This window comes from Triturus cristatus, chromosome 7 (genome assembly GCF_964204655.1).
Source record: "Triturus cristatus chromosome 7, aTriCri1.1, whole genome shotgun sequence".
NCBI lineage: Eukaryota > Metazoa > Chordata > Amphibia > Caudata > Salamandridae > Triturus > Triturus cristatus.
Window position 1 is genome coordinate 1,374,709,619 of NC_140590.1, and position 21,306 is coordinate 1,374,730,924.

General features: G+C 47.2%; 1 protein-coding gene across 1 annotated transcript in view; it reads left to right on the top strand.

Moving 5' to 3' along the window:
* The window catches only part of ITCH (itchy E3 ubiquitin protein ligase), an 811,820-nt gene that overhangs the window by 323,674 nt on the left and 466,840 nt on the right, over positions 1 to 21,306 (top strand). The window contains exon 6 of the mRNA XM_085619094.1: positions 14,131 to 14,182. Within this exon, the coding sequence (XP_085475220.1) occupies positions 14,131 to 14,182 (52 nt within the window). The remainder of the gene's footprint in view (positions 1 to 14,130; positions 14,183 to 21,306) is intronic.

A 21,306-nucleotide genomic window follows, 5' to 3' on the forward strand; every position in this document is an offset into this window, starting at 1 on the left:
TCCTATCAACCTGCGGGTAGTGATGAGGACTGGGAGGGGTCGCTGGACTCTTTAGCAGACCAGCTGGAAGAGCAGGACTGGAGAGAGAAATTAGGTGGCACCACTGGTCTGGATACTTCCCCAGACCTTGGCATTCTTTCTCCCCCTACCGTGGCTACGGAGGAGGGAGAATCCTATGCAGTGGTGGTACGTAGGGCAGCCGAGACTTTGGGCCTGGAACTGCCTACAGTGGCATTCAGGACTAACCTCCTTAAGGAGATGCTTCAACCGGCATGAACTTCCTCTGAAACCCTCTTGACCCTTAATGAAGCCCTCACGGACGTCCTTCTGGGCACACCTGGTCCAAGCCCATCACAGGAGCTCCTGTGGAATGGACAATTGCCTGCCGCCACCACCCAGCTCCGGGCAATTCCATTTTCCTCTCCCAATATCATTTCCCCGAGAGCTTGGTGGTCCAAGCCTCTTCTTCCAAGGGCGCATTCCCTTCCGCACCCCCGGATAGGGAATCCAAGAAGCTGGATCATCTTGGGAGGCGTATGTTCTCTTCCCCAGCTTGGTGCTGCGGTCCGTGAATACCGCATGCCTCTTTGGCCATTATACCCATACAGTTTGGGATACGGTTGCGCAGGTGCTGCCTCAGTGCCCAGAGGAGGCCTGGGCCATTCTCTCCTAGACAGTGGAGGATGGGAGAAATGCAGCTAAATTCGCAATCTGCTGTAGACTGGATACCGCCGACTCTCTGGGCAGAAGGAGTGCCACGTCAGTAGCCCTTTGACGCTATGCATGGTGGAGGATGTCTGGTTTTTCAGGGATGTTCAAGCAACCTTGTTGGACATGCCCTTCAATGGCCGTCACTTCTTTGGTGACAAGGTGGACTCCTTGCTCATGCGTTTTAAGGATTCTCAGGCTACGGCCAAATCCCTAGGACTCGCTGCGGCATCTCGTCCCACACAGTGTGCCTTTCGTCCCTTTCGTGGCTACGGAAGGGGTACCCCACCACGTCTGACCCAGTCAGTGGAGGATGGGAGAAATGCAGCTAAATTCGCAATCCGCTGTAGACTGGATACCGCCGACTCTCTGGGCAGAAGGAGTGCCACGTCGGTAGCCCTTTGGCGCTACGCATTGTGGAGGATGTCTGGTTTTTCAGGGATGTTCAAGCAACCTTGTTGGACATGCCCTTCGATGGCCGTCACTTCTTTGGTGACAAGGTGGACTCCTTGCTCATGTGTGTTAAGGATTTTCAGGCTACGGCCAGATCCCTAGGCCTCGCTGCGGCATCTCGTCCCACACAGTGTGCCTTTCGTGGCTACGGAAGGGGTACCCCACCACGTCTGACCCAGTCAGGCCACCGACCCACTAAGCTGCCCAGCCTCTGCGTGGCCGCAGATGTGGGACCCAGCGCGGGTCTGGGAACCAGCGGGCGGACCAGCCCACCCTCCGCCCCCCCACCCCTCCTGCAGCAGCCTCCAAACCTTCCTAGTCTGACCTTTCAGGCCTATCAGCGGCCAGTGGGTGGCAGGATTCGCCATCACCTCCCCCACTGGCAATCCATTACGCCCCCCACTGACAATACATCACGTCAGACAGGTGGGTTTTGCAGATCATCCGAAGGGGCTACTCCCTCCCCTTTGAGACTACCCCTCTCTCCATGCCACTGTCTTTCCACTGCATGTTGGAGGATCATTTGGCGCTTCTCTGCCAGGAAGTCTCTGCTCTTTTGACCAAAAGAGCAATAGAGAGGGTACCGACGCCAGACGTAGGTCGTGGTTGCTACTCCCACTACTTTCTGATGCCCAAAAAAGACAAAGGCCTGTGTCCTATCTTAGAACTACGCTCCCTCAACAGCTTCCTCTGCAAGGAGAAGTTCAAGATGCTCACGTTGGCTCAGGTTCTGTCTGCCCTCGACCCTGGATGGTGGTGCTGGACTTACAGGACCCCTATTTTCATATTCCCGCGATTCACAGTAGGCCATGAGCATTTTCTTTTCACCGTGCTCCCCTTTGGCCTAACCAGTGCCCCTCGGCTGTTCGCGAAAGTGATGGCGGTGGACACAGCTCATCTGCGCAGATCAGGGGTTCCAGTCTTCCCTTATCTTGACGACTGGCTGTTGAAGGCGGGCTCGCCCAGGCTGTCGTCTCTAATACGCAAACCTCCTGTACTCCCTGGGGTTCACTATAAATGTGCCTAATTCACACCTGACTCCCTCTCAGACACTCCCTTTCATCGGAGCTGTTCTGGACAAAGTGCAGTTTCGACCCTATCCTTCCGAGCAGCGAGTCCAGGACGGATGGATTAGAATCAAACAGATGATTTCAGAAATGGAAGCAGACTATTTTGTTTCTGTTTACTAATTTTTAGGTCGGCCCTAGCGCTGCGCGCATGCGCTGCTCTGCGAGACTTTATGTAGGGGCTTCAAAAATCTGACCACACGCTTGTGTGTGTGCTTTTGTTTTTGTCACAGGCTATTGGCCTTTGTTTGCGTCTTTCTAAGAAAGACAGCACGCAATTGGGCAAAGGCGGGTGCATGTCCCGCCTTTGCTCTGCCCACAGCCTAATGCTTGCGGTTACCCGCACGGTCGCCATCTGTTTTTAATTATCGTGCCCAGACGCGTGCGCGATAATTCAAAACAGATGGCTCGCTGTGGCACGCGCGCACCACTCGTGTGCTTGTTTTAACCCCTTCCCCGCTCATGACGGAACCGTTCCGTCATGAGCCACGGTTGCCGTGTGCTCATGACGGAACGGTTCCGTCATGACAATCCTGTTGGCGGCCGCTCCGCCTGCGCGGCGCTGTTTCCCCGCCTGTGCGGGGGGACAACGCAAATGGGCGGAGTCATGACGGAACCGTTCCGTCATGAGCACAGCTCAACTGTGGCTCATGACGGAGCGGCTCCGTCATGAGCACAGGCCCACCGCGCTGCCCCCCTGCCCCCCCCAGCGCTGCAGCAAAATGTCCGCAGCAGCGAAGGGGTTAAACATCAAAAGTTCGGCGTGGTATTTACCGGAGAGCTGAATGAGAACCGTAAACGCAAACTCATTTCCTGCATTTTTTAAGTAGAAACGGCATTCCAGGCGAAGCTGTGATGACGTGGGTGTAGTTCGGATGATGTCTTATCAACGAGGCACGTCATATACGCCCGAGTGCAACGTGCTGTGCTCGTAACAGAGAAACATCTCGTCCGTGATCTGTTCTTGTGTTTAGTGTAGAGAGTTGACTGCACGCTTCTATTTTTGTCTAATTCAGATGCAGGGAAGTCGGGCGATCTTTCTTTGGTTAGTTAATCTTGAACTTTATTTTTTAGTTTTATTGTATAGTTAATTAGAAGTCCTTGAAGCAGGTTGGAAACTTAATTATGCCACGTTCAGTGCATTTATAAAGAGTAGTGAGTGGGACTTGTATACATACATCTGGAATCCAAGGTGACCGTCCTTTCAGTGGTAGCTAATAGCGTTGCTGCTCGTCTGCTGTGTTTCAGTTCCTTTGCTGGGTTTTGTACAGATAGCAGGCACTTGGGTTGCTATCAGTGCATGTCAGTGGTGACATTAGTTGCATTGCATCATGTTTTAGGTGTGCTGAAAAGTGTTATAGATGGAAGTGTTTTTTAAGGTTATGCCGACATTACACGGGTGATGTGCTGCATTGGGTCTCCCTGTCATAGGTGTACCTTTATGAGGCAAAGAATATCGGGTACAACTGCTTAACAGCACAACCAGTGTTACAGAAATTATTTCGTATATCGGTTAACTCTCACCAATAACATATTGTCTGAAAAACACACCGAATGTGACCTTTTCTCAGTCTCGCTCGTCAGTTGAAGAACTTTTTTCTGGTTTAAAAAAGAAACCCTGCATAACAGACGCAATCTGTTGTTTTTTTAACCTAAGTGGACTGCGACCCAGGGACGCTGTGATTTTAAACCCTGGGGTGGTAGCAGTATTTCTCCAGTATTGGGGTGTCTTTCATAGATTCACATGCTTGAATATTCCCCGTCGTCGGAGTGGGAGTCCCACGGTAAATAATATAGCAATATATACAGTCATAATATATATATATATATATATATACATACATATACATAAGTAATCATATAAAAACAGAGATATAAGTAAGTGATAAACATCAAGAATGTCCCTATATGAAATCTCCATAGAGATACATGGAAAGAGAAAAAAGACATTCGCAGTCTATCGCTGTCATTATGTTAGTCCAAACTACGGCCAATCAGGCGCCAGCTCCTCTCTAGAACCTTCTCCTCAGAGCTCCTCACCTCAGATATTCTACCGCACGTCGTGTGACAGGGAGTCTCCCTGAGCTCTGCTCAGTTTTTTCTCTTCAACATGTCTTCAAGTAAGAAGTCTTTGTTTAGACCTTGTTCCTCTTGTGGAAAGCTACGTTTGTTCTCAGAAGATCCACACAGTAAGTGTATTTACTGTCTTTACCCTGACCACGAAGTGGGTAAATGTAAATTCTGTAGAATTTTTTCTACAAAACTCTGAAAGACAGGGAAGGCCGTCTCTTGTTGTGGCTCCAGAGACTTAAGGATAAGGATGATGTAGTTTCTGAGGTAGAAAGCTTTACCTCTGGCCGTTCCCACACAGCCTCTAAACGTAGTAGTGTACAAGACCTACCTTCGCCTTTTCTGAAAAAGAAGAAAATGTCTCTGTCTATGACATCTGCCACGTCTTCTTCCATGGCTACTGCGTTGTCGCCCACGAGACATAGTTCTCAGGCTGCTGAGGCTTCGACTTCCCAGTTTTCTGGCAAAAAACTGGCTTCTTCGTCGACGAGCCTTCCGACGACGAAATCCGCAGTTTCCTGCTCGTCGACGGTGACTCTGACTACGACGTCAGCATCAAGATCGTCGACGGCGGCCCCGTCGACGTTATCGTCGTCGACGATGATTATCAGTACTATAAAGACTGTGTCATCTGTATTGCCTATTGCATCGTCGTCGACGAAGAAGGAAAAGACCTCCTCGACGTTACCATCGTCGTCGTCTAAGATTGCAAAATCTGCCTCGTCGGCGATTTCGTCGTCGATTGCTTCGTCGACGAGTGCTCCGTCGACGAAGAAAAAGAAGAACTCGTCGTCGTTCCCGTCGACGACGAATCCGTCGACGGTGGTTACGTCGACGGTGGTTACGTCGACGGTGGTTACGTCGACGATGATTCCGTCGACGGTGGTTCCATCGACGGTGGTTCCGTCGACGGTGGTTCCGTCGCTGTTCGTTCCGTCGACGGTTCCGTCTACGAAGATGTCGTCAGTGGCCTCTATACCTCAGATCCCGTCGACGGCAGTCTCATCGGTGAAAATAAAGATTAAAAGAACGCAGAGGTCATTAAATACACAAATTTCTTCCGCGTCTTCAGCGACTACTTCGTCTTTTGCTGCTGCTCCCTTGTTGCCATTGCCACCAAGTAGTCGACATGAGGTCATACCTTTGGATGATTCCCACCTTCCTTGACCTTTGTTTGCTACTGATTAGGATCAAGATTCTGAAGACGGTTTACCTGAATCGTTTGGAACGGCACACAGTCCGTCGGATTAATAATAAAATGCCAGGATAAAACTAGTGAGGACGAGGAAAGGTTTTACCAGGAGGAAATTCCTACGGAAGGACAAACTGCGACGTTACCACTGTCGCTTATTACAAATCTTCAACTCATGTTGGACGATTATAATCGGCGTTTTCCTCTAATACCACAATAGTCTGTAGTTCCGGCTACTTCAGTGGTACCAACATCTATATCGAAACCAATGCCAGTTGTAATACCTTCAGTACCGCTCAGACAATCATCAGCTCTGACGTTACCTCATCAAGAAACTGAAGAGGAAGTTCCTCAGGACAGGGAAGATGGTGAGATCCTGGATGATGGGGGCGATGGTGATGATGAGGATGACGATATGGCGGAGTGGGATGACTACCATGCCCAGACACCATCTCCCTCTCCGGTGGTACCTGGTGACTCACCACCTGTTGACATTGCAAGTTTTCACCAGTTGATGGATAGGGCAGCCCAACGGTTCAAATTAACAACGGAACATAAAGAGGAGGATTATTTCCTGTACGATTTCAAAAATCAGCCTTTCAAGCAGACACATACAATCCCTATTATCGAATTCATTTGGGAGGAAGGCAAAAAGATAATGAAGACACCAAATAGCCTTCCGGCACAAGTGCCTAGACTGGAGAAAAAGTATAAGTCACCTTTAGGAGCTCCAGCGTGCCTCACTGGTCAATCAAAACCAGATTCTGTAATCACACAGGCAGCGCAACGTCGGGCTAGAAACCCTGCGTCTACGATCACTGCACCACCTGATCGTGAGGGACGTCGATTGAATGCCATAGGGCGAAAATTTTCATCGATGGCTTCCACCATTGTAAGTGCGGCTAATGCCTTGGCCATCTTAGGTCGTTACGACAGTCAAGTATGGGTGGATATATCAGCCCTAGTTGAAAAATTGCCTGAGACGTCTAGGAGTGAAGCTGTGAAGCTACTCCAAGAGGGAGAGAGTACTTCTGCAGAGATAATTGACTGTGCAGTGGATATCGCATGTACGGGGTTCCGTCAGCTTGCTGGAGCGGCGGTATTGCGCAGATAAGGTTGGTTGCGCTCAACATCCTTTCGCCAGGAGGTGCAGGCAATGATATTAGATATGCCGTATGACGGAGAAGCTCTATTTGGAGATCATGTCGATGAAGCTCTCCAATCGATAAAAAAGGATACGAAGACTGCTGGATCTCTGGGTACATTACAATTAAAAAAACAGCCCTTTCGGGGTGCACGCAGACGCGGTACCTCCTCTAATTTTCGGAAAGGAAGCAATCAATATCGACCATACAACCAGGGTTCCAACCGCTATTACTATAGTCAACAACAATCCTCTTGACAGCAGTCTTCCAAGACTTACAGAGGTAAATCCTCGTACAGAGGTTCCACATCTAAAAGACAATGACTTGTCAGTCCCAGAAAATTGGAGGTCGAATCTCACTGTACTGTTCTCAATGGTCCTCCATAACAAAGGACCGTTGGGTTCTGGACATTGTAGAAAGAGGTCACACCTTGGAGTTCATCGAATTCCCGCCACCTACCGGACCACCACCGGCTCATATCAAGGAACTTTTCCATCAAGTTCAACTTCTACTGCGCAAGGGAGCCATAGAGGTAGTACCAACATCTCAAAGGGGAAAAGGATTTTATTCCCGATTCTTCCTGATCACCAAAAAGAACGGGGAATGGAGGCCCATACTAGATCTGAGGGCTCTCAACAAGTATCTAAAGAAACAATCCTTTTGTATTTTAACGCTTGTCGAGATCTTGCGATTACTCTCACAGGGAGATTTCATGGCAACAATCGATCTCCAAGATGCATATTTTCATATCCCCATACTACATCGTCATCGGAAATTTCTACGCTTTCGAGTGGGTTGAAAGGATTTCCAGTTCAAGGTATTACCATTCGGTCTACGTTCAGCCCCTCGAGTGTTTACACAGGTGCTCGCTCCTGTGGTAGCGTTCCTACGTCTCCAGGGTGTTCAGATCTTCCCTTATCTGGACGACTGTCTCCTAAAATCACAGTCGGAAGATCAACTTCTACAGGACACACGTCTTTGCCAAGAGGTGTTTCGCTCCTTAGGCCTTTCTATAAACTCCTCAAAGTCCCATCTGCAACCTTCTCCTCGCAAGGATTTTCTGGGAGCAACATTGGATACAGTGTCAGCAAGAGCATTTCTTTCCCAAGACCGTCTACAAAGGGTTCTTCGACTGGTAACCCTTATCAGATCAAAAAGATCCGTTTCTGTAAGACTATTGAAGTCATTTCTGGGGATGGCGTCATCGTGCATTGCCTTGATCCCTCATTGCAGATTAAGGACATGCCCCATCCAAGAAGAACTAGACGTTCAATGGCGTCAGATTACGGGTTCATTCAACGACGTTATAAACGTCACAGATCGGATGAAGTCGGCGCTTAAATGGTGGACACAACCGTTGAATCTAACAGAAGGGATTTCATTTCTGTTGGCAGTCCCAGACATGACCATAACAACAGACGCCTCTCTGGAAGGATGGGGTGCTCATCTGGAGGACTTGTCAGTAAAGGGGAAGTGGACGATGTGTCAAAAGACCTGGCACATCAACAGGCTGGAACTCATGGCTATATTTCTAGCTCTCAAGTCGTTCCTTCCTTTAATCCAGGGAGAAACAGTCCTAATTCAGACGGACAATACAACCTGCATGCACTACATCAACAAGCAGGGCGGAAACAAAATCTCCGAAACTGTCACGACTAGCTCAGTCAATCTGGGATTGGTCTCTAGACCATCGCATCACAATTGCAGCAGTTCATCTACCAGGGGTATCCAATATCCTAGCGGATTCCTTGAGCAGGTCCTCCTCGTCGACCCACGAATGGGAGTTACATCAGCCAACTCTAGAGATGATATTTCGACAATGGGGTCGTCCACAGCTGGATCTCTTTGCCACACCGGAGAACCGCAAATGCCAAGATTATGCAAGCTGGCATCCCCATCAAGGGTCACGGGGCAATGCCCTTTTGATGAACTGGTACAATCTGTTTGCCTACGCTTTTCCCCCAATCTCTCTCGTACCTCGGGTCCTGTGGAAGATGCGGAGGCAGCCCTGCCATCTACTTCTCATAGCCCCACGATGGCCTCGACAGACATGGTTCTCGGAACTACTCCTACTGTCCCAATGCGTACCAATCCTCCTACATCCTCGAGCAGATCTACTCACTATGAGCAAGGGGAAAATTTGTCATCCAAATCCCTCATCACTGAGCTTATCAGCTTGGAACCTGAGCACTGTGAATTTGCCCATCTAGACATTCCACAGGACTGTAGAGACATCTTGGCTCAGGCGAGGGCTCCTTCTACGATAAAAACGTACAAGTTGAAATGGAGGAGATTCTGCCATTGGTGTGCATCTAATGGGGTTCATCCTTTTCACTCTACACCAGAACAATTGCTACCGTTCTTCTTGCAATTAGCTAATTCCGGACTTTCTCATGCAACCTTGAGAGTTTTTCTGGCGGCAATTTCCCGTTTCCGTCAGGATGGTTCAACTTCCCTTTGTTCTTCAAGGATAATCCATCAATTCTTCAAAGGGTTGTTTCGCAAATTTCCACCTGTTAGACGCCCTCCTCCGTTGTGGCATCTTAACATCGTGTTGGCACAACTAATGAGACCACCGTTCGAACCTATACACAAGGTCGATTTGAAGTATCTGACATGGAAGGTGGCTCTTCTTCTAGCGCTAACGTCTTCACGGCGCGTCAGTGACATTCATGCATTTACAATAAATCCTCCTTTCCTACAGGTCAAACCAGATTCTGTAGTATTGCGCACTAATCCAACATTCTTGCCTAAGGTGCCTTCAGACTTTCATATTAACGAGCCAGTGATCTTAAAGACTTTCTTTGCTAATCCTCAAACTCCTGCGGAGCAAAGATTACATTCCTTGGATGTGAAATGATGTTTAAAGTTCTACATCAACAGAGCAGCTTCTTTTCTAAAGTCTGATCAACTCTTCATAGCTTATGGACGCTATCACAAGGGACGTCCAGTTACAAAACCGACTATTGCACGTTGGGTTTCAGCAGCCATCGTCTTCTGCCATCAAAAGGCAAACAATCCTTTGCAGTCCCCAGTGAGAGCTCACTCCACTAGAGCAATGTCATCCTCAACTGCCTTATTTGCTGGAGTGCCTTTGCATCAGATCTGCAGAGCAGCTACGTGGTCGAGCAGACATACGTTTACTAGACACTACTGCTTGGCAACTTTAAACGAAGAGGATGCTGCAGTTGGACAGGCAGTGCTTCGCAATCTTTTTAAATAAGGTGAGCCTCTTCCTTCCCTCCTCCATATTGTTTCCATGTACCGTTGAAATAATGGTTCATTTACACTTATATAGATATTCAGTAATATCATATATATAAGGATATTGATTGGCATTACAATCTTTAGTGCTGTTATGACTATGGAAACAATGATAATTGTTACTGCTGGCTATTCTATATTCAAGCATGTGAATCTATGAAAGACACCCCAATACTGGAGAAGAACAATTGTTACTTACCTGTAAACAGGTGGTTCTCCAGTATTGGTGTCTTTCATAGATTCACATGCGACCCTCCCTCCTCCCTTCAGAGGCTCTCTTCTCCTCATACACTCTAAAGTCACTTTGGTGCTACGAAAATCTGAGGTGAGGAGCTCTGAGGAGAAGGTTCTAGAGAGGAGCTGGCGCCTGATTGGCAGTAGTTTGGACTAACATAATGACAGAGATAGACTGCGAATGTCTTTTTTCTCTTTCCATGTATCTCTATGGAGATTTCATATAGGGACATTCTTGATGTTTATCACTTACTTATATCTCTGTTTTTATATGATTACTTATGTATATGTATATATATATATATATTATGACTGTATATATTGCTATATTATTTACCGTGGGACTCCCACTCCGACGACGGGGAATATTCAAGCATGTGAATCTATGAAAGACACCAATACTGGAGAACCACCTGTTTACAGGTAAGTAACAATTGTTGTTAGATAGCATTGATATAACCTATCCCTACAGCAACATTTCTCGATTGGAGATAAACAGGACTCCGTCGTCAGCGCCCACACTCCTTTTGATGTCCAATGGTGTTAATTGATGGTTTGCGGCAGTGCAATAAAACAGAGAGCCTTTTCCTTGCACCTCTGTAGTTGAACAACTGTACGTTAATAATATTGCCTTTATGTTGATTTTTGCTTCATGTATCTCAAAGAGCGAAGTGAAGCCAGGCAGCTGCTCCAGGTCTTCGTCTGTATCCAACTATCAATGCCTTACTCAGTCACCGGGCACCCTGCCCTATGTCGTCTGTCGTCCCCCCCCCCCCCCCCCCCCCCCCCCCCCCCCATTCTACACCTGTGGTGCTGGCCTCTTTCTCTGATTCCATTGTGTGTAACTAACCTGGAGCTTCCGATTTTTGTGAAACATTCCTAAAGGTCCTGCCTCTCAATAATATTTTCTCTCCAATGCAAACTAAAACGATAATTTAGCTTGTGGTATTAGTTTTTTTATTTACCAATCTGAAATCCATTGCCCCGCTTAACCCCCCCCCCCCCCCCAATAAAAAAATGTTGCCCACTTCTTTTTGTAGGCTTGCATGTGTAATGGAACATAATCATAACTACAAAATGACAGACCCGGATAGCCACACTTAAAAAAAAAAAAAAAAAAAAAACGTGTTCGCTATACATGGTGTTTTTTCACGTCGTCTTAGAATGCTTTCGTTTTGAATCTGCAGTGCTGGCACATTCCCTTCAGCTTAGATAAAGCACAATGTCCCTGTGCTCTAGTCTGCAACAGTCTGATGCACTGCAAACCGGAAATCTTACACTCTAAAATAATAGCCTTTTGGACTTGAAGTGAAGCGAACTTTCCATCACTCGCTTGGGTGGCACATTCCTGTTTCCTTTTATTAATCAATTACCTGCCAGCACATAGTGCACCCTCTGTGACTTACTTTTTGTACTGCTCCAAAACATGTTTGACTTTATGACCGAGATGTGTAAAGTAATTTCTGGACTGTCAATCCTATGAACTGCAAAGTTTCTGACTCTTGAAATGGATTTACTAACTCATGCCGAAGGCTTTGTCTTTATTAGACAGCCCCCCCCCCTCCTCTTTCCCACTCATCTGAAGCTTTCCCAAAAGACAAACCACTCTTGTGTTTGTAGCCGGTCAAGCCAGCCTGCCACGCTAGCCAGCCTAGCCTTCCAGCCCAGCCATTGACCTCAGCAACTCGGCAGAGCAACTCAGCAGTGCTTTACTCCTGCTGTCTTGGCTATCTCTCCTACTAATAGCGATCCAGCAGTCATCAAGCCCAGCGCACTGTGGTGACCAATCACAGCAGCCATTAGCCTGTTAGCCTTAAGCCGGTGCTACGGAGAGCTTCCCCAGACAGGAGTTCAGCATAGCATTTCAATTGTATAGATCTTAAATTCCTGGCTGCACAACACCAAGGAAAATGTGCTGCATGGCTAAACACTTATAAGGTCCCAAAGGCGAGACCTATTGGCTATGCCAATGCTTGTTTCTGTGTTTGTGTTTGGTACCCTAAAGACTTTAGCTTGGTACTCTTTGATCTACACAAGTACAAGATTTTAGTCTGTTAGCGGGATACACGTTATGGTTATCCAACTTTTGTCCAAAAGTCTGTTCATGAGTTTTGCCCAACTTATTTGTCATTTGTTTTCTGTTTCTGATTTGGATAAAAGTCATTTTATTTCAGAAATGTGCATTTTACAGCAAAAAAACACAGTTGTTTGCTGATGCAGGAAATAATGGGGCAAAATATGTTAAATCTTTTGGGTGTGACATGTAATAGCACTATCGACAATAATGGTGAGCATTATATGCAGTACATTCTATATTCAAATCAAAAGGGTCTTTGGGGCAGCCTTCTAAACCGATTGGTTTATTTTGCTCCAGAACTTCAGCCTTTTCCTTGAGACATGATTAATGACATCTTGGATCAGGACCCAAGAGTACGTTGGTACTCTTTTTTTCTGATGGTTGTTTCGGTATATTCTTCTCTGCCTCTACTGGAATGCATCAAGGATTATTTTTGCAACTGAAACTACAATCATGCGTTCAGTACAGAAGCCAATCCATTGTATTAATAGTTTTGCTCTGTATCAGGCATGTATTCATTGTATTTGACAGACAGCACGCAAGTGGTTGACTGACCCTAACATGGCCCAGTCTCTGTGGTTTTCTTAAATCGAGATGTCTATATTGGCATCAGGCCATCGAACCGGCACGCACTACATGTTTAACTGTAGAGAGCATATCCAGACGAACACTGCGCACAGGCATCATGTGCATAATGTACAATTTGAGGTAATCTTCTTTTTAACTCTGTGCCTATGTGTTGCTTTCACCCTACTGTCTAGACGCTCACCCAATCCCCTCAACATTAATTCTAAGCTCCAGCCCATTCGTCATCTCCATATTCTGCCCAAGTCTCATTGTCTCCGCTCGTGGAAAATGTAGGCCACCATCAGTTTGCAACAAAATATGCCTCCTGTCCCAGAGAGCACCTTGCTTCCATCTACTCTTCTATTATTGCCACCGTGGACAGAAGAGTGATGAGGATGTTACCCACTGCTTTGGTTACAAGCGTTGTGGTGCATTTGATCAGCACTTTCAATTCAAAATGGCCACTGGTTTCACAGCATTTTTGTACAGTTTGTCTGGAAGTTCTTCAGTTTCCTGTCGTGCTGTTGCCTACACATATCGGCGAACCTTGATTTCATTCATTAGACACTTTTTTTTTGCCTTGTCCCATTTTTTCACAGTTTAATGCGCTTTGAGAATGTGTCTGAGGCTCTGCTAACACGTCCTTGTAAACACTCGCATTCTGATGAATGGAGAAGAGTAGCTGAGCATGCGAGCAAAACATTATTGGCCACGTACAGATCCTCATTGCAACTTCAGCCCTGTATTCGAACACTCCAGCTTTGTTTTGTTCTGGGTCAAGAATCTTAGAGGCCTGTGTGGGTTTCCTTATTCGTTTGGGCACGTCTAACTAAAAAAAATTCCTCGTTTGCAAGGGGGATTGATGCTTCCATTATATGGAATTCGACTATTGGATGCATAATTATCATTGAAGCTGGTATGCATAAGATAGGACCCAGTGAGAGCAAACATTCCAAGATTTTATACACTGAAGTTTTGCTACAGTGGAAGATTATAAAGCTGCATTGGAATGTATGTTATTTGCTAACCAGGAAACCTACAGCTTCAGTTCTGCATTCACTATAGAAACATCAAACATACTGGTCTTTGCCAACAGCTGTTATACAGTATATTATTTAAGTTTGGATATTTATAGAAAAACAACTGTTTGGTTCCACAGTACACTTTGACCCAATATGTGGTCTGCTAATTAATTTTCTGCGTAAAGTAAGATGGGTTGTTTAGTACACTCCCTATTGGAAGCCACTACATTGAGTCTTCCAACAAGTAATGAAACTAGAGTTTTGCATTTTTAATTGTTTTTAAAGTTTGAGCATTCATTAAGCGTTTTTTCTCTCCTGGTTTTTATTTTAGGTACTGCACAGCCCGATGGTTCACAAGCACAAAGTGAAACAGTTGCAATGAGGTATGACAGGCACAAGACCTCTGTAAACGTCGTATTTAAGCTGATTATACTATATATATTTAAGCTGATTATACTAAATATATTGTTGTGCCATCAGAATAGTTGGCGCTTTTGTATCCAGTGTCTTTTTTTATTTTCATTATATGGCATAAGTATCACTCAGGTGATGTTCTTATCTGTGCTAAATAAATATATATGTATGTAAACCCTGAGTGTACATCTTAGTCTGTCCTGTACAGTCTGATAGTATTTTACCTCCTACCTGAATCCAGTTCCGTTCCATTTATCCTGCCTCTGCCAGCTATACTTGTATTGCAATGCAAATTACATGATGCCTGCCTACTTAAAGGCTTATTTTCTGTATTTTGTCTGATAGCAAGAAGGTTGTGATTTGCAGTATTCTCATGCAGGCAGTGCCTTTCTGTGATGCATGTTTTTTTCATACCGAGTGATCTGACTTGTGCCATTGTTTGTCCTGGGGTGTCATCTCCTAGTGCATGTTGGGGTAGACGGGGGATCGATTGGCAGTATCTGTTGCTAACACCCACTTCAATAGTCGTCACACAATGTTCTTTCCCTCAGCAGATCGAGAAAATTAAAGGAACTTTCATCAAACAAATGTATAGTGATTCTGTTGCCTAACTCTGTCATTGCAGATACAAGATGGAACTTGTATCCTGTGCAATAAAGAAGTTGACATTGGCTTCTGGAACCAGGTGCATGAGCCCTCCTTTTTAACACTAGAGCTTTTTTTTTTTTTGTAGGTAGTGCTTTTTTCTGCATCCTAAAGTTGCGTAAGCCTTTTCTTGTCGGATGACTTCTTACTAGATCTCACATTTCTGGAACTCCTAATACTAGTAATTCTCCTAAATAATACGGCCACAAATTTATAATTACCATCTATGGGGTGAGACCAGATTTTGGTCACACCTGTGGATGAGCCTCTCTTTGATGCCTGTACTCACAGCAAGAACCTGAATACCTTTGATTTGACAGGTGTAAATTGCAGTATCTAAGAATTCAGCAAAGACTTGATAATTCCTCACACCCTCTTCATCAGTAGAGAAGAACGAGGGGCTCTCAACGTCATGTTCATGGTCTCAGAAAATTCACCTTTCTGATAGATCCTCAGACTGGATGCAGAAACTTTTCAAGCAATACCCCTACAAACCGGTAGGTGGCAATGTGCACGATCCTTCGCGGGTAATGCTCCCAAAATCTGGAACTCTATTCTACCCCATATTAGAACTATCCCCTCCTTTGCAAAATTCAAAGGTCAGCTCAAAACCCTTTTCCTAGATCGCTCCTGGGGAAGGGAAAAGAGCCACTGAATCGATGAGGACACCACCTCCGGAAAAGGCGATCGCCCCAGGACCCTGGCACCCAGCGAAGACGTCTCAACACCTCTAATGACCTCTGGATTCACATCTCTCTGAAATTCTCCAGCCTTGTTTTATTCTTGGACTGTTCTCCTCCGTATTCCTCTGCTTCTCGATTGCTGTAAAGCGCTCCGATACCCTCGGGTCTGGCTAGCGCTATATAAAACTTCAAAATAAACAAATAAATGTGCAGCTCTGCGCCAATGTCGTTCTGCTCCGGAAGTGCAGCATGGAATTCCATATAGGTGCTATTCACGGGTGTTGACATCACTTCCTTTCTTTCCTCGCTGTCAGATGCAGTTTGAGGTTCCCTCATCTCTTCATGAGACCTTGATCTCAAAATTATTTTTTTTTAAATCCAGTGTGCAAGAGAAAATGTCACCTCCCAAGGCTACAGGTTTTAAACCTAGTAGGGGGCGTGGCCAAGATGGCAGCTAATTAGTTCACCCTTCCCGCTCCTCCGCTGCCCAGGCTGTCTATAGCTGCAACCCACGGTGTCCTAGAACTGTGATCGTGGTTCACACCCGTTGCCTGAGCACTGGAACCATCAGGGGAGCGGTGGGGAGCCTGAACAAGCCGGTGAGCTCTTTTTGCAACCTATTTAGGCTCACGGAGCGGCTGCCTCACAGGTTTCAAGATGGCGACTGCCTGAGCCCGGCGGCCCGACCTCTCCGATGGGCCCCTTCTGGCTGAACATGGGGCACCTAAAGTGAGTTCACGACATCCCTGTGAATGATGGAGGGTCCCGACAAGCTGAGCGGGCCCCCTTGCAGCTGACTTGCGCATATGAGGCTTCATATTAAAGGATTATATGCTACAAACGGTGGCCTCCGACTAGACCGACGAGCCTCACTGTACTGATCCCAGGGCACAGCAAAACTTTGTCTGACCCTGCATTGGGGGCCCACCGGAGCCCGTTGTGACTGGTTTGCTCCATGGGCCGTGGCCCACCTTCAGCGGGGACGGGGGCTACTGATTCCTGGCATATGATCCTCCCCACGGATACTTCACTCGACATGCGGAGTTCTTGAGCCCTGGTTGTTTGGGCCGTGGGTGCGATTTGGGCCCTGCTCCGCTGGGCCCGCACTGGCAAGCGCCTGTTACGCCCACCAATCATACTGCGAATGTGGAGGTGGCCAGGGTCCTCTTGAGTTTCCTCCAGTTGGGGCTGCCCCCTAACATTAGAGCACCTGGAGCACTGCTACTCGACAGAAGACCCCACCTGGATCAGGAGGTCAGAGTGTACCCTATGGGCATGCGGAGCCCGGCTGAGCTGGTGAGGTGGGGGCCCCAAGCCTTAGGCAACTTTCCCTCTGAGCGCTCTGGAGAGGCCATAGAGAAGGTGAGAGCGCCCTGGATAGCTCATGACCATTAAAGTTGCCTGAGGGTCCTACACCACTCACCCTCTCTTGCTGCAACGCAACCCTGACTTCGGATTGGTGACCCTGGGCCCTGCGCTGCTCGGCGTGGGCCTACTGGTATCCATTTCTCCGGCACGCTCAAAGCCCTGGGTTAAGGAATAGTCCCCTTATTCACGAGCCCGGACCTCATTGTGAACGCCTGAAGTTTGCCTCTCAGTGAAGTGCCCACTCATGGCTGCAGTGAAGCACAAGCACAACCAAAAAGTGAGGGAGATGTTCACTTGCTTTACCTTGGCCTCAGATGCCACCTCACAGCCACGGTCTTCCTTCCAACAGGACAATGAGGTTTCTAGTGACTCGGACCAGGCTCCTGTGACTCGCACCTTCTTGGCCTCTCTATTTGATGCTTTAAAAACAGACATCCAGAACCTTAAAAAGGACCTCTCCCAAGAGTTGCGGGATCTCCAGCATGACCTCACCTCAGTGGGTGGTAGAGTTACCTCCCTGGAAGATAATGAAACAGCAAGAGAAAAGGAAGTGGAACTACTGCATCAGGAGATTATCCGCCTATGTGAACAACACGACTATCATAAATCCCAGGTGGAAGACCTTAAGAATCGATCATGCCACAATAACATCCACCTTTGAGGGGTTCCAACTGGCTTGGAGGGCTTGAACATTCAAGAGTACACCCAGTCGTTACGCTACATACTGGAAGGGAAGACTAAGTCTCTCTGCAGCTGGACAGAGTACACAGGGCCGGCCGGCGTGGAGGCCCCAATGCTAGACACTCAGATATCCTAGACTGTATGCATGATTTCCAAATGAAGGAAGACATCCTTCTACAGCGAGAACCAAGCAACCGACCAGTTCTGGTGCCACACCATCAACCTCTTCCAAGACATCCCCCTTCTCACCCTCCAATGCCGCAGGGACTTCAAACCGGTCAATGACTTTCTGCACTCTAAAGACATTTCTAATGGCTTGGGGTACCCTTTTCGCCTGATTTTCCGGTAGGAGGGATGGCTTCATCAAATCAGGTCCCTTTCAGAGGCCCGGTGCATACTTGCTATCCTAAGGAACCTTCTCCCCACTCAAGTCCCAGCTTTTCTCAAACGTCTCTGCCCAGGCCGTCGCCATGGAAGAAGATGGGTAATTGTTCGAAACCTCCGTGCCCTGGTCTGGAGGAGCGGGCCCATGAGCACCGGGAAGTGCTGGCTAGCTTTGCCTCAGGCACCGGGGGAGGGGGAAGGGGGGCGGCCTCATGAGACATGCGCAACCGGCGATTCATCTTTACACAACTTGTACCAGTCTGGGTCACCTTCTTTCCCCTACGGCCTGTGGTGGCGGAGCGCAATTTGTTTTTCTACGACTTAATGGCTACTCTAGACCTCCACTAGTCCATGCTCCATATGTCAATCTCCATTGATAACGGACTTTATCAGATTGTTGTTTTTGTTTACCCTATTTTTGAGGAATGTTTTTTGTTAGTGTTTCCTCCTTCGACCTTCCAGGTTTATTGGTGGTGCCTCAGGGCTCCAGAAGACGGACAGCCCCATCCTAGGTCATATCCCTTCTACCATGCTTCCACCCTGACCAAGGATTCCCCACTAAGCATCACCTCCCCAACTAATCCTTCTGGACCTTAAGGTTACGAGCCTTAATGTTCGAGGCCTCAACAATCCCACTAAACGAGTGGGAGTCTTGTCCCTTCTTATTTAGGCAGTGACAATTGTCTACTACAAGAAACCCACTTGCTTTCAAAATATGTCCCTAGAATGCAATCCCGCTGGTTCCCATGCCATTTGTGGTCCTCTAGCCCCTTGAAACTGAGCAGAGTGGCGACCTTTCTATCCAACAAATGAAAAGGGGAGGTCCTTTAAAAAAATAACCGAAGTTAAAGGGCGCCGTCTGGCCTATAGATTTTGGGTGGATGCTTTTCATTTCACCTTGGCCAACATTTATCCACCTAACGAACACCAAGAAACCTTCCTCACTGTGCCCTCGCTCCTGTACTCTGCTCCTTGACGCTACCATACTGATTGGTGGTGACATGAATTTAGTCATTGATACCAACATGGACCAGTCTGGCCAATGCTCCAATCAGGCAACAACCTTGTCTGCCAAGGCCTTAGATCGTTGGCTGACTGTGGTTTACGGGATGTCTGATGCCATTCTCACCCCAGTACACGTGACCAAACTTTCTACTCTGCAGAACACAAAACGTCTGCTCGTATTGATCACTTTCTTCTCACCCCAGCTTTACAGAGCCATTTTACTGACTTCTTCATTGCGCCCCGGTACCTATAGGACCATGACCCCCTATCTCTGGTATTGCATTTGGCTACTGACCAAATCCGGTCACCTTGCTGGCGACTCAAGGATACTCTTCTTCAATCACCGCCCACGGTGGATTCAATCCGCAAAGTTATGACTGACTATCTTCATGATAATGATACAGGGGACATTTCCCTAGCCTCTCTCTCGGAAGCTTTGAAACTGGTATTGCGGAGGGAGCTTATAGCTACCTCAGCGGCAGATAATTGCTGCAGAAAAGAGAAACGGAGTCTGGAGCACTCCGTATCAGAACTTGAAGCTGTAAACAAACAAACTGAAGCTCCCAGGGTCTGGAGAGAATTGGAGAAAGCACGTGTACTCCTTAAATGTCTAGACCTCGGCAGAGGGAGTACTCAATGGCACGCTTTAAACACAAATTCTACCTAGGGAGCAACCACTGTGGACATATGCTAGTGCACCACCTTCGGGATAAAATTCATTCTGTTTCATTCCAAAAGATCCGATCTGGCCCGTCGATGGGGTTGCATACTGATGCCCAAAAATCAGCGGAGTTCAAACTTTCTATGGCTGTATCTGTACAGCCTCTGATAGCCCCAGCGTGTACTCTTTACATTACATTGACACTGTTTCACTCCCTCCTCTCCCCGTCCTAGATTGGCAAAGCCTGGAGAACCCCATCCGAATCGAGGAAGAGATCTCGGCCATTGCCCGACTGAAAACCATGAAATCCCCAGGGCTCGAATGCTTTACTTCACAATTTTATAGGATTTTTTGCAACCAGCTGGCTCCTCTGCTAACCTGCCTTTATAACTCCTATGCTGATACTGGGTCTCTTACCGACTCTATGCTTGAAGCCCCTATCTCCTTAATCCTTAATCCTGGCAAGGACGCCTCCCTGTGCGGATCATTTAGGCTCATCTCACTTCTAAACATAGATGCAAAGCTGTTCACCAGCATCTAGGCCCACCACTTCAACCCCCTGATGCTAGGCCTCATCGAATCGGACCAGGCAGGTTTTATCCCCATCCGCCAATGCAGTGATAAATATCAAACACATCTTGCATTTAATGGTTAAGATTAATTGGTCCTGGGCTGAGGCCCTCCTCCTCTCTTTCGATGTTAAAAAAGTGTTTGACAGAGTCCGTTGGCCCTACCTGTTTGAAACTCTGAAAGGATTTGCTTTGGTGTCAGGTTCTGCAAATGGGCCCGCTGCACCTATAGTGCTCCCAAGGCCTTGTACGAGTCAATGGGGGTATCCTCCCCTCCTTTTCCTGTTCAGCTGGGTACGCGGCAGGAGCCCCCTCTCCCTGCTATCTTTTGCCTTATACATGGAACCTTTGGCTACAAAAGGTGCGGGAAAACCCAAACATATCCGGGATTCCCTTCGGCGGTGACCACCACCTCAAAAACCTCTATGCAGATGTGATTTTTATCAGTCACTGAACCGTTATCTCTCCCGGCCTTGTCACAAAATTCTAGGATTTTGGGGCTATTTAAGGGATTTAAAGTGAACATACAGAAGTCCCAGATCCTAAATCTCTCGGTCTTGCTGCTTAACGAGGAGCACTTATGCTCATTGTTCCCCTTCATGTGGGCAACAGACTTCATACCCTATCTCGCTATTAAATTGGCCAAGTCTATCAATAGAACCTTATCATAAATTACGCGACACTCATCACAAATTCAATCAGACTTAGCGTCCTATGGCGACCACCTCCTTTCTTGGCAGGGCAGAATATCTATCAAAATGAAGATCCTGCCCCCCAATCCTGTACCACTTCCAGACCCTCCCACTGCCCCCTCACCCCTCCCCAAAAAAACATACCCTGCGCTCATTACAAATTATAACAATATCAAACAACACATGATGGCGGACTATCAGTACCCATGCTACTGCACTACTACCAGGAATCCAACTTCGCTGTCTTGTTGAGTGGCATCAACCACTCTCACTGGTGTTTAATGGACCAAATCATGGCGGGCTCTCACATATGGGAGGAACCCTGGCTTTCCCGCAAACATCGGGTCTGGGTTCTCCACTCCTCACCAGTGACTAACTCCTTTTTTTAAAGTGTTGGATGTGATG